Consider the following 13,822-nt stretch of genomic DNA (forward strand, 5'->3'; position numbering starts at 1 on the left):
ATCAAACAGTGTTCATTGACACAGCCTTTCCCTGATGCTCTCCCACTGAAACAATAAATGTATTATTAATTTAAATGTCCTGATAGCTGACTACAAGCAACCCAAGCACAAAATGCAGGTTCTGCTGGTCCCAAAGTCAGTGTTAACATTTTTGCCCCTTAGTATTCTGCAGCTGAAGTTCAATTTTTTTTTTTGCAGTGGAGATGTCATTTGTGTTCCACAAACATGGAAAGTCAAGTTCCCTTGTGATAGGAGTGAAGTTGCACATTTTGGCAGCTCTAGAGACCATTCTGCTGTTAATGTGAGGTCCCCACCCTCACTTTCCACAACCTCAGGTACCCGTAGAACCAAGCTTTCAGCCCGATCCATGCACAACTTGAAATCAAACCATTTTTTTGGGGCTGCTTTTCAGACATGATTACATTAGCACAAGGCTTAACTTTACAGCAACAGCTGACTGGCTAAAGTGAAATGTGAAATCATATCTTAGGTGAACACCCAAAACCACACCGCAAGAGAGCAAAGACAACCTGCAGCCAGTTTATGCACTCACCTCATCTCACTCTCAGTTCTGAGCTGCAGACTCCAGTTTCCTAAAGGAAGCTGCATCCCAGCCTGTAACTCGCTAACTTGTCTGCTAATGAGACACTCGAGTCCAAGCCCTTCACTACCCTCACAACAGTCAGAGGTTTGCATCTCACACTCAAACCAAACGTCCTCTACCAATTTAATACAGACTAGCTTAATTTTCCACAAATTACTATGTTGCAAAATACAGATTAACGCTTCATACAACTGCTCTGAAGTCTCCCCATGACACTTTTATCTAAGTAGAAGATTTTTCTTTTACTTGGCACACAGAAGTAAGAGAGTTTTGCACCATGGGGTGGAGAATAGTTTGATGATGATAAAGAACTAAGACAATGATCACTTTTCCATGCTCAGTGAATATGCAGGCTTCTCTGCAGAAGGAAATTCACTTAAAACATGTAATTTTACCAGGTTAGCTGTATTGATGTAAATCCCTGTGAGGCCAAATTCAGGACCTAATGGCTATATCTTACACTGCTGACCCAAAAGTCTTTCAGTAACATAATGTTTTTTCCATCTAGGAATTGTTCAAGAGGCAAGAGGTATATAAAACATTTGACTGTTTTCCCACAGTGTTCGTGCAGATTCTCTTCTTCTGGAGGTCACAGACCAGTTATTTTGGTATTGACTACAAATATCACAGATATGGACTCATTAAAAATTCCATTCAAACCACATTCTGAACTTAGTGTTTACATCCACCAATAGCCATCACATTCAACACGTACAACTTTGAATTGTTAGTGTGCTATCTTCACGCCATCCAACAATCCTCACAAGATCCTTCACCAAACATCAACAGTTCAACAAACAAAACAGAAGATCACAACCACCCTCATCCTTAAGTTCCATCTTGACATGATAAAGTATCCTACTGTGCATCACTTGGAGGGATGCTTCATCATCCTTCTGCACGGCCACAATTTCTGACAACCAAATTACTTCCATGTTATTTGCTTAAGTATCTTTATGTATGTATGTATGTATCTACAGGTATGTATGGGGGTGTGTGTGCTTGTGCCTACATTTATGTACACACAAAGTCTAAATTTTTAACTTTCAAACCAGCTGACTGCTGTAGTAGCTCTTGCATGGGGAACACACGCTCACTGCTCCATAGCTGGACTGCACCTGGGCACACCTTCTTTTTCCCCAGGACAACTACAGTGATATTGACACATCTGACAGAGCTTGTGGTACTGCACTTACCCGGGGTGGGACAGTCTGCAGGGCTGTGATATAGTTCTCCAGAGCAATGCGGCGACGGTCATTCAGCATGGCTTCCACCCGTGCCATATGAGTCTCCACCAGCTGTTGTCTTTCATTCGCTGCTTCTTGTTCCAGTGATTCCACTTTCTCCTGGAAATGCTGAAGAAAACACCCAGCACAACAGGAACAGTGAAGCATCAGCAGAGACCAGTGGACGCGAACACCTCTGTCTGCAAATTACCAAAATCTTTCCCCATGTCAGCCTAGCTTGGCTCCCAGGAACTCTACACCGAACACACCTTTTACTGATTTCAGTGGGAACTGCTGATGCCTTGTATTCCTGAAGACCTGGCCATATTTTATTAATCTAATCAAATATTCCTGACATGTTCAGCACAACCACCCGTGAATCCTTCATTTGCCCCCCATGACAGTGGTTCAGTGCTAGAGAATTGTGCCTCAAAGAGGGTGGAGTTTGGCAAGCATATGCTCCCTGCCATCACGAGGGCTTTTCATGTATCAACATGACTGCAAGAGCAAATCTACATGGCGGGAGGGAAATTCCAACTTGAACAGAGTCACTATAATTTCTTATAAACTGGCCACCAGGAAGAAAAATTGAGCCCAAACTTATTCCAATAAAGGAAAAGATTGACTGGGTAAAATGCACAGAGAGCAAAGCTATGGGATGTTATGTGCGATGTAATCTGGTTCTGAACGTTACTTTTTTATAGTTTTGCATGGAAATCATTCTAGCAGTACTGAATAATACCTGACATAGCCACAGTGGGATTCAAGGAGTGTCTGGCTTGTCAGAATTTTTGAATTATAGTATAATTTTGGATAAAATAATTTCTGGCTGAGGGTTTTTTCAGATAAAACCGATGGCACTTCCTTCCTTAAATCACATCTTCCATCTCTGCTTTGAGCTTAGGTCCTGCAGCTTATATTAGTTTATCATGGCCTAAATTTTGAAAAGGGCCTGCGGGAACTGAGTTTTCAGTTCTCAGTGAAGGCAAATCTAAATTCAAGTGAAATTCTACCCCTCTACACAGTCACGAGCAATGGCCTGCACTGCTGTTCCAGGGACTGGCTGCAAAGCACAGAGACACCCAGCAGCCTATAACAGCTGAAAACAAAAATAGCAACAGCAAGAGCAGAGAATAACATTAAATCCCCATAGAAGTAGGTTTTAAAATTGTATCGCACCCAGCACCCCTTGTATTTTAACTGCATCCCCACTGGGTAAGGTTGTGGTTGCATTTTACTCTACCTGGATAACAGCTTTCTTGTCGGCCTTTGGCAAGTTCTTTGCTTGGCGTTCTGCCTCTTCCCACTCTCTCATGACCTAACGAACAAAACAAGGAGCGTGACTTTCATATTTTCCTCTCTTGTCTCAGGACTTAGCAAGAGCCAAGCACTGCAGCTTTGACAGTCATCTTTTTATATTGCTTTCCTCCTTTTATCTCTATTAAAAAAGTGGTTACAACATTTAACAAAGGTAGGTTCCTATTATTAAACAAAGACAGTACTTCTGTGTCTGAACATTGTGCAAAGCTCTCACAACTCTGCTGTGAAGCAACACAGCTGTTAACCAGCCCTCAAGTGAGGGAAGTGGAGGTGTCTATAGGTGAACACACCAACCCATTTTCACCTCAGACAGAAAGGAAACTGCTTCCATCTATTGTACATCCTTGGTCAAAATGACTGAATTTCAACTCATTATAATTGACACTTTTTTTGGTACCACAAAAATTTTTAGATTTATTTGGACTATATCGCTGGCCTTTGAGTAGGACAGATCAAGAATTATAGAATCAGAGAATCACAGAATCATTTAGGTTGGAAAAGACCTTTAAGATCATCAAGTCCAACTGTTAACCTAGCACTGCCAAGTCCACCACTAAGCCACGTCCCTAAGAGCCATGTCTTTTAAATACCTCCAGGGATGGTGACTCCACCACCTCTCTGGGCAGCCTGTTCCAGTGCTTGACTACCCTTTCTGTGAAGAAATATTTCCTAACATCCACTCTAAAGCTCCCCTGACGCAGCTTGAGCCCATTTCCTCTTGTCCTATCGCTAACTACGTGGGAGAAGAGACCGACACCCACCTCACTACAACCTCCTTTCAGGCAGTTGTAGAGAGCCATAAGGTCTCCCCTCAGCCTCCTCTTCTCCAGACTAAACAACCCCAGTTCCCTCAGCCGCTCCTCATAAGGCCTGTGCTCCAGACCCTTCACCAGCTTCGTCGCCCTTCTCTGAACACGCTCCAGCACCTCAATGTCTTTCTTGTATTGAGGGGCCCAAAACTGGACACAGTATTCCAGGTGCGGCCTCACCAGTGCCAAGCACAGGGGGATGAGCACTTCCTTAGTCCTGGTGGCCACGCTATTTCTGATACAAGCCAGGATGCCATTGGCCTTGTGCTAGTCTGTCCAGAAGTAGGTGCCCAACATTTCAACAACTGAATATATTTATATCTCAAATACAACACTGACAGAAAAATGACGTAGGAGAACTTTCAGAACCATTCCTTTCAGCAACATGAGAGGCCACCTCCTCCTATAACAAAGGGCAGTATTCCAGTAGTCAGGGAATGAGTTACTCTTAACTTGCAGCGCATGACATCTGAAACCTTCTCATGGTCTTACTTAGGGGCTTTACTCATTCCACACTTAGACAGCAGGTGTAACTATCTCCTCAGATAACACATTTTATGCAAGAACAATTGCTCTCACCGAGTACAGCGCACACAAATGAGTGACTTGTTTATTTGCAGGATTAACACAATGTCAGAAGACAGATGAAACCTAGAAGCAATTACTCAAAATGTGCATTTCCTTCCTTTCCTTTCTCACCAACAAACACACCTTCATACCATTTAATAGAAATAGTCAAACATATCCTTTCTAAAGGGGATTTTAGAAAAGCTCAGAGTCCGCATGCATGACTGAAATTTTACCGACCAATACCAAAGGCAGGACAAATTAGACCTGCTATGTCTCATGTCTGCAAGCTGAGCCTCCACCACTCAGCTCCTGTCTCAGGCTCCCCAGTTTTCCCACATGCTGGACATTGCTAATCAGGCTCCTTGATGGACAGGCCGGAGAGCACTTGTGGTGCCTCAGGGTATATGGTTGAACCTGTACCCTTTAAAAAAAAACCAAATGTGGGCTCAAAGGAGACTTTTACAAGTCCCAGTCCTTGAATTGTAATCCCTTCTCAGTCCTATATAGGGTTGTAGAGCCTTACAATTAGTCAGCATGCAGACACGTGCACTCAGGACTGACTCAACATATGGGATTTTGTTGTCAAGTTTTCATCTTCCTTTCGACCCAAAGCCTGGGAATGTATTTCAAGACAGCGATAAATCAGTCATAGTAAAAACAGATCAACTCACTATCAGTGAAATTATTTATCTGTAAGAGATTCTGGCCTCAACAGCAGCCCAAGAGAGTGGAGACGTATTTTGGGAAGCTAATGTGATGCTGAAAACTTTGAAGTGGGAAATTGTTTCATCTGCTTCTGGGCTTCAGCAGGGGCATGGTTAGACAGCAGTTGTAAGCACAAAGACCTGAAGTCAAGTACTTAGAAATCACAGCCTTAACTTCACTCTGCTCTTTTACTGGGGACTGTAAGCTGAAACTTAAGTCCCAAGAATTGTACTACAACCTACATAAACTGGCAGCTTAAAAGTACCTCTTCAATCACGTTATCTTCTCATCAGACAAATACGCATTCATGTGCAAATTGCAGCCAAGCTCTAGGGAGGTAGGAAACCAAAATTTACAAGGAGATATGAAAATTCATTTCCAAGGGCTACTTTCCCAGTACTTTGGCACAGGAGATTTTACCGCTTCTCTGACAAAGTAGGACTAGAGGACATGAACCAACACAATTTAGAGCACTGTGATGTGTTCTGGAAAAAACTTACTAATGCTCAGAGTGCTGCTGTGTATTAAGTGCGTATTAGGTATTCATCTCTTAATTGTACGCTTAGGTCATATGATTGTGGTGGCCGAGAAAACTTAATTCATGTATACAGGCAGCACCTTTCTAGAGACCTGAAACGTCACTGGTGCCAGGATGTGAAATTTACAGAAGACCCAGAAATTATGGCATTAATTCAAGTCATAAACTACAATGATGTGCTCAAGCTTGAGCACTGGCCTAGGTTAGCAACTTTATGATTTTCTTCTCCCTCCTCTCCTTTTATGTCTTCAAATCACATCTCTGACATCTGCTTAATACTCTTTTTCACTCTGAATGAGCAGTTGATAGGTTTTCAGAACAACTGCTCCCTTGCCATCTTTATCACCCAAACTAACCCTCTCCTAATCCGTATGATGAAAACAAGTATTGTGGGTAATGTGATAAGGAGACCTTTGGCTAGACCAGGTCTCTCTGCCTGTTTTATTTCTCTAAACCTTTTAAGGCACGGAAGGCAGGATGATAAACTGACAGCCTACACAGCTAGTTGGGAGGGATGTAAATTACAGGCTTCAGAGTTCAGCTCTGGTGCAACGAGAGTGAATGGCTTGTGAAAAAATACAGAATGACATGGCTGTTTGCAGAAACAATATTCAATGTAAAGATTCAGAAACTGTGCTCTGAGTGCTGATTTTTGCAACGGAGAAGACTTCAATGGTTGAAAGCATCTCTGTGTGTATGCTAACGAACTGAAGATACAGCTGCCCTACAGCTCTCTATGGGCAGTCATGCTACCACCCAGAGAAAACTTCTGCTATCACCAAAGGTCATCGCTTTAGAGAATTATAAGTGACTAAAAAATATGCTGTAGCACTCTGTAGGAAACCAAAGAGCAAGAATGAGAAAAAAAATTCCCCAGATACGCATGTGCAGAAAAAGGCTGAACTTGGCCTCTATACACTTATAAACCTATTCTTCTTCATTGACAGCACAGACCTATCAAAGCCACACAGATTTATGCCTCTTCAAGCCTTGTCAGCTTTGCGAAGGGAAAATAACAACTTCTGGTTGAGATTTAAGAAGCGAGCCATTTCAAAGTTCAAACTTCTTCAGAACTCAGGACTTAGTGCCTGGCAGACTCCTTTTGAAATTGGACTGTAGGGGACAGCAAGAGGGAAAAAGGAAGTATGGGAAGTGTCATTCACTATTAAGAAAATCTCATTATATTGAAAACAGCAGCATTTACTCCCATTTTTTACACTGGGGCACAAAAGCATACCTGCAAGAGAAGAATTTGTAACAGACTTTTGGGTTACAGCAGTCAGACCATCAGAGGTGCTTGCCTAAAGGTTTGCTTAGTTAGAAGGTCAAAGTCATGCCAATAAGGTTCCTACATTTGTCAAGGGCTTTTGTTCCACACTTAAGTCTCAACCCTTTTTCTGGTAATAACATCATTAAACCTCTCCAAAGAGCCCTGAGTGTAACTGAGGGGGGTACTCCTACTAAGCTGACAGTTTTAAGGAAGGAAAGAGACCTCCCACACACAATGACAGAGATGGTGGGATCTAGGGAATATAGGGACCAGTATTATTTAACATCTTTGTTGGGGACATGGACAGTGGGATTGAGTGCACCCTCAGCAAGTCTGCGGATGACACCAAGCTGAGTGGTGCAGTTGATACTCTAGAGGGAAGGGATGCCATCCAGAGGGACCTTGACAGGCTTGAGAGGTGGGCCTGTGTGAACATCACAAAGTTCAACAAGGCCAAGTGCAAGGTCCTGCACCTGAGTTGGGGCAATCGCAAACATTGATACAGCCTGGGCAGTGAGTGGATTGAGAGCAGCCCTGCAGAGAAGGACCTGGGAGCACTGATGGATGGAAAGCTGGACATGAGCTGGCAATGTGTGCTTGCTGCCCAGAAAGCCAACCGTATCCTGGGCTGCATCAAAAGAAGCGTGGCCAGCAGGTCGAGGGAGGTGATTCTGCCCCTCTGCTCTGCTCTGGTGAGACCCCACCTGGAGCACTGCGTCCAGCTCTGGGGCCCTCAGCACAAGAAGGACATGCACCTGTTGGAGCGGGTCCAGAGGCAGACCACAAAAATGATCCGAGGATGGAGCACCTATGAAGCATCATCTATGAAGAAAGGCTGAGAGAGTTGGGGTTGTTCAGCCTGGAGAAGAGAAGGCTGTGGGGAGACCCTACTGTGGCCTTTCAGTACTTAAAGGGGGCTTGTAAGAAAGATGGGGACAAACTTTTTAGCAGGGCCTGTTGCGATAAGACAAGGGGTAATGGTTTTAAAACTAGAAGAGGGTAGATTCAGACTAGATATAAGGAAGAAATTTTTTACAACGTGGGTGGTGAAACACTGGAACAGGTTGCCCAAAAAGGTGGTAGATGCCCCATCCCTGGAAACATTCAAGGCCAGGTTGGACGGGGGTCTGAGCAACCTGATCTAGTGGAAGGTATCCCTGCCCATGACAGGTGGGGTGGAACTAGATGATCTTTAAGCCAAACCATTTGTAGTGCCACTGACACTAAAAATCAGCTGAAGACCTCTCCAGGATGTTGGAACTAGTGGCATGCAATGATCCCCAAAAAAATCTTGAACATAACACCAGCCCTGTTCAGACTGGTTGAGGACTGCAGTATTTTGAGATGCTTGCTTCGGAAATGAACTTCCAAGAAGCAAGACTATTCTAGGAGACAAGGTATCATTAAGGTCCTATCATAAGTACTGTACATGCTATGAATCCTAAAATATTGTAAACAGCCAGAGGAAGAGTAAATTTAAGACACAAGGGTGTCACAAGATGTTTGAGGAGAGAAATGTATAAATATATTGCTCCCTCAAGTAAGGTTCAATATCTGGTTTCACCAGGCTATTTAGCAGCAGCTATTTACATGAGGGAGCTGTACAGGAGTTAATGAACTGGAAAGAGAATGAGGAAAAGGGGAATTGTACCAAAACAGGAAACAAGAACCACAATATCCTGCAATCAGTTAGCATAATCTCTCCCTGTTATATGTCAGAGAATAGCAAACATTTAAAGGTTACATGTGCATCGCTGAATAGCTATCCTGCTTGCATGGGAATGTAGCTTTATTGTTTTTTGGAGTTGCATTAATAATTCTTGGGAAAAGCTTAAAATTGTATGCCAATGTAATTCTCTTAACAGTAGTGCCTAGGAAAGTTTATAAGCCTTGTTGCTCCAGGTGCCGTGCAAGATGTAAAGGCAGAAAAACTTTCATGGCCTGTAGTCTAAAGGGACAGACACTTAAGAGCAGAAGGGATTAAAACAGTCTGAACCAGAGGTGCATCAGGTCATTGTACTAAAGAGCACAGACTCCCCTAGTAAGAGAGTCACTGACAGCAAAAGCTTACTGAGTTAATTTATTCAGCATTGTTTTTAACATAACAAGTTAACAGTTTCAAATTAATTCTTAGTTAAATATGTATTAAGAACATACCTGATTTTAAAGAAAATGTAAAAACCAATTTTTAAATAAATTGCCAGAAAAGGAGACCAGTGGTACAAGACACAGACATATCACAGTTCACACGAGGAAACACAGAAAGGTAAACTAGCCGGCTTTTCTACTTATCCATAAGATCTTACATTTTTTAAACATTTGAAACATTAACTGGGAGAGGATAGCTCAATACTGTATAAAACATTATTCATGGAAGGGAAAACTAATTTTTAAAAACTTACATCTCTTCTTCAAAGCTCTGCAGGGGTTTTATGTACTTCAAGACATACATACTTTAAGCTGTGATTTCATAAGCAGCTTAAGCAAATTAAAGATCAAAGATCTTTCTTTCTTGATGTACCTATTGTGCTCCTGTTTCTCAGGTCTGATTTGGCTTGCTGAACTGGCCAGAGTTGGTTATTTTACATTTTTTTTTTTGAAGAGTGACATTGCAGTGAGATGAGGGAGCTGACCTGCCTCACCCGGCAGCTGTACGCTCATTAGCGCTGACAGAAAGGATGGCTGGGAATGTGCTAACGAGGGCAGAGCACGCACAGCACCAGCGTGATCTTCAGTCAAACCCTTGAACCACAGCCTTCATTTATGAGGTTGCCCCAAATGCGCATGGTAAAACGTGCAGCGCGTTTACCCAGAAGTTTTCTGGTGCTACAGTTCAGTGCTTTTCCCAGTTAACTTTATTGGCATCAAGCACCAATGCTGTACGGTCTCTCTGCATGACGTTTTCTGCATGCCTGTGCATTCGATTAGCTCTTTTCCGCAAACCATCAGCTTTGTAGAAAATAGAAAATACGCAGTTCACCCAAATACTGCCCTTAAATACACAGCTTAACTTTTACATATTTAGATTTTGGAGACAAACCTGAAACCGCGGTGAGAATCTGAGAACTGTTCCAGGGACACCTGCCTTTCACGCTGACCGCCCTTCGCTTTCACGACACCCGCCCCTACAGTGTTTTTTTTTAAAAACAAGGCTATTTCACGGGGAGGTAATAACAGGGCGACGACTGCATTACCTGCCAACCCTCCGCGTGCCTAGCTGGGGCAGGATCTCTCTCCTACGCCGGCCAGGCTGCATGCACAACCTTTTTTTATCCTCCTGATTCGCAGCCCGTCCTTCCCAAACCGAGTACTACAGGCACACACAAGTTTGTTAGGAAGAGGACTGGGACGAGCCGCTGCCTCGGCGGGCGCACAGCACGCAGGTGCCTCATGAGCCATTTGCTCACCTCCCTCCCGACTCGCCCCACAGCTCCAGACCGGCCCCGAGCCGGGCACCGCACGCACCCACCCTCAGCAACCCTCGCGCCTCGGCCACCGGTTGTTTTACTGAAGCTGTTTAATCTTCCAGAGGAAAGGCAATGGTAACACTTTAAGAAGCATTAAATTGGGACTACTGTCTCTATTTAAGAAGGAGATAGCTTGTTTGTGCTACAACGCTTCCCAAGCGGAGGCAGATGAGGAGCACATCTCTTCCTATCTATTGAGTGTCAGATTCCTGGCAAATGGTTTGCACCGCTCCGGTGACTGCTTCAGGTAAGATGCCCTGCTCTATTTATTAGAAAAGTGCCTGGCATAGCTACAGTGCCAGCAGACAGGGACTTATTCTAAGAGCTTAATTTCAGGCCTACTCAAACATTTTAGCACAGAGCTAAAGGTTAATGTGTCAGTAATACGCAGAAACACTGAAAATGCAACAGGGGAACAAAGTTACCATGAAAAATTATAGTAAAATAGCTACACACATATATGCAGTGGATCTGAATTACACTATGTTCATTTTTGTGGTTGTTCCATCCTAAAAAACCACGCACCACAGGCTTTCCTTTAAACCTCTTATATTTTTTCTTTGTTGTTATCAGAGCAGAACTGTGACAATTTTTTATTGGCATTGCTATTATAAACCATATCTCCGAGAGAGTGGAGAGCTCATCTCTTAGCGTTCAATAGGATTAAAAACAGTGTACAGTTTCAGGCTACACAAATCTTTTTGGTTAAAATAAAAAAAGGGTTGATTCAGTTGGATTTTGGTTCAGTTCAAGAGCACTAATTTTTCCTCTTTTCCTCGGCTTTAGATGCATTTCATGTTACCTTGAGGCTCAAGACCATTAGATGAACATACGCAAGCTAAATCCAGTCTTGCCGCTCTTACTGCCTGTACTCGTATTAGCTTAGTCTTCCAGCCTTAATAGCTCAAAAAAGTGAACATTGGTATGTAACTAAAGTAGCCTTTGAAGAAAGAGCTCACCTGGGTAAGACATGTTAACAATGATTTGTGGTTTTTGAAATCCGTATGCATTCAAAGTACGCTGTTGGTTTAATTGGTTTAGTGGTGGACATGGTAGTGTTAGGTTAATGGTTGGACTGGATGATCTGAAAGGTCTTTTCCAACCTAAACGATTCTGTGATTCTATGATTCTAAGGTTACGTTACCCCAGGGCACGGCACCCCACGTTCTCTCCACAGGGAGAACGAAGCTAATCACAAGCGATCTCCCTCAGCTGCTACAGAGGAAGGACAACTAATACAGTGGTCAAGTTCTTTACTTAGAAATAAGAATAATCTCACAAACCAAACATTCTTCCACAAACATGAGAGCAATTTTTAACAGACTTTTTTTTTCCTTTTTACCAGAACAAGTAACTGTAGCAACTTACGATTGCAGCTGTGACCCAACCACAAATGTATGCCCCAGCCAGCTGAATTCTGAGACAGTCAGAAAGGCAGTAAATGGTGTATTTACAGCATTGCAAACAGGCAGGGCAGCTGACTGAAGTCTTGGGAAATAAGAAGATGAAGGATCCCGAGCATCTTATGACTTGACAGACAAAACTCGCACATTCAGGAATAAAGAAATCTCCCCTTACCTGAGACATCCTTTCACGATGCTTAGCTTCAAGTCTTTCCTTGGCTTTCTGGAAATGGGCATGTTCATTCTCATCTCCAGGTGTCTCCAAATATTTGTCAACAGCATCAGGAGTGCTAGCGGCAGTGGTAGGGACTGAGGTAAAATTTTGAGGCAGAGAGAGGAAAGGGGGGGTGGGGAGGAGGAGAAAAGCAGAATTTCTACTTTAGTACAGGTAAAATTTACTTGGACCAAGCAAGAAACATCTGTTCTAACTTTCATCAGAATAAAGCCATTCATTTAACATCAGAGGAAGATATAAAAATGTGGTTTAGGCAGATATGTTACAAGCAGCAAATATATATATAAAAATATACAAGGATTTCCCCCCGCCCCATTTTATAAAGCAGGAGAAACTCTTCAGAGTGAACAAAGCAATGTTATTCAAACAAGTTAGAAACTGCTGCCAAAGGAAAAATTCCAAGGAAAAAAAAGCCTGGCAATGACTAAAGTACATAAGCCAGCAGAAAGCCCTTTGCAAAGTTACATGCTTTGTATATTAGTTTATTTTTAAAAGGTAAACTGTAACACATGAGTGCCAATGCAAAGATGTTTTAAAGCACCTATGGACCCCGAAGTACCCTAATGAAGTACCTCAAATCCTTCCCTTAGTGACAGTTTGGCCTCACAGATATTTATTTTATTTGTAACAACTTTGATTAAGAAAACCCCTCACGGATGCTGGAAATAATCAGCAAGCTTGCACTAATTGCTAGTCATTCCTGTCGGATAACTAGGTGATACCTGTCAAACTGGCAGTGGAAAGATTTGCATTTGGGGTAATTCAAGCAAAGTGAGCAACAGTTCCTTCACCACACAGTGACATCCAACAACCCCTACATTAACTAGACTAACGTTTTTGTACTAGGGCCATAACAGCAATTTAAAAAACTCTCCAGTGATGATCAACTACTTCATTTCAATGATAGTGTTCCTAAAAATTTTATTATATAATGAGTTTCATTTCTCTGGTCACATTTAGTTCAACAATTGCTAAGTTAGTTTAAAAATTCTGACAAAGAAAGACTGTACACATAGTTACACAGGATTTTTTTTTAAAACTTGTTTGACTACATGTACTACCATTAACTTCACTTACAGAGGTAACACATTTTAGTAGATAGACTAATACAGGTAGGGAAAAACCCAGGACCTTCCCACACCCCAAACTTTTCTCAATGTCTTCAACAAAAGCAAACTTTAATCTGAAGATCAGACTGATTAATAACAACCAATATTTATTTATGACTACTATCCCCAAAACAAGTTGAATATAAACACACCTATGTTAAATTATGAAAAGCAATTAAAAAAAAAAAATCAGTTAGAACTACATGTTAGTCCCAATGAAATTGGTCCTCAAATTTTAAGAAAAAATTAAACCAAAATCCAAACTTTTCCTCCAATTTTACTTTAGATGTATAGCCCCAAAAGCAAAACAAACAAAACCCCCAAAAATGAACAGAAAGCCTTTGGATTTGGCTGCATATGAGATATCTCTACATGTTGTCTGCAACAGGCATGAATGGTTTTGGCTGCTGTTGGTATAAATTGCACAGAGGATTTTGTAAGTTACTCACTGGATCAAAGGAAAGGCCTTGCTTGTCTCAAAACAAACAAACAAACAAACAAAAAATCTACAATCAACCAAAAAAACTCCAATTGAGAAGTCATAGGCAGTGCAAATTATCACTCCT

At 42.2% G+C, this 13,822-nt stretch overlaps 1 protein-coding gene across 11 annotated transcripts in view; it reads right to left on the bottom strand.

The window, feature by feature from the left end:
- The window catches only part of APP (amyloid beta precursor protein), a 190,244-nt gene that overhangs the window by 60,996 nt on the left and 115,426 nt on the right, over window positions 1–13,822 (bottom strand). For 10 of the 11 annotated variants that reach the window (XM_075728035.1, XM_075728033.1, XM_075728027.1 and 7 more), the window contains 3 exons: window positions 12,088–12,221; window positions 3,074–3,148; window positions 1,801–1,959 (listed from right to left, as the gene is read on the bottom strand). In XM_075728035.1, coding sequence (XP_075584150.1) covers window positions 1,801–1,959; window positions 3,074–3,148; window positions 12,088–12,221 — 368 coding nt within the window. Of the gene's footprint in view, window positions 1–1,800; window positions 1,960–3,073; window positions 3,149–12,087; window positions 12,287–13,822 lie in introns of all 11 variants that reach the window. The other variant, XM_075728026.1, reaches the window with a different exon arrangement.

The sequence above is a fragment of the Pelecanus crispus genome, chromosome 1 (genome assembly GCF_030463565.1).
Source record: "Pelecanus crispus isolate bPelCri1 chromosome 1, bPelCri1.pri, whole genome shotgun sequence".
NCBI lineage: Eukaryota > Metazoa > Chordata > Aves > Pelecaniformes > Pelecanidae > Pelecanus > Pelecanus crispus.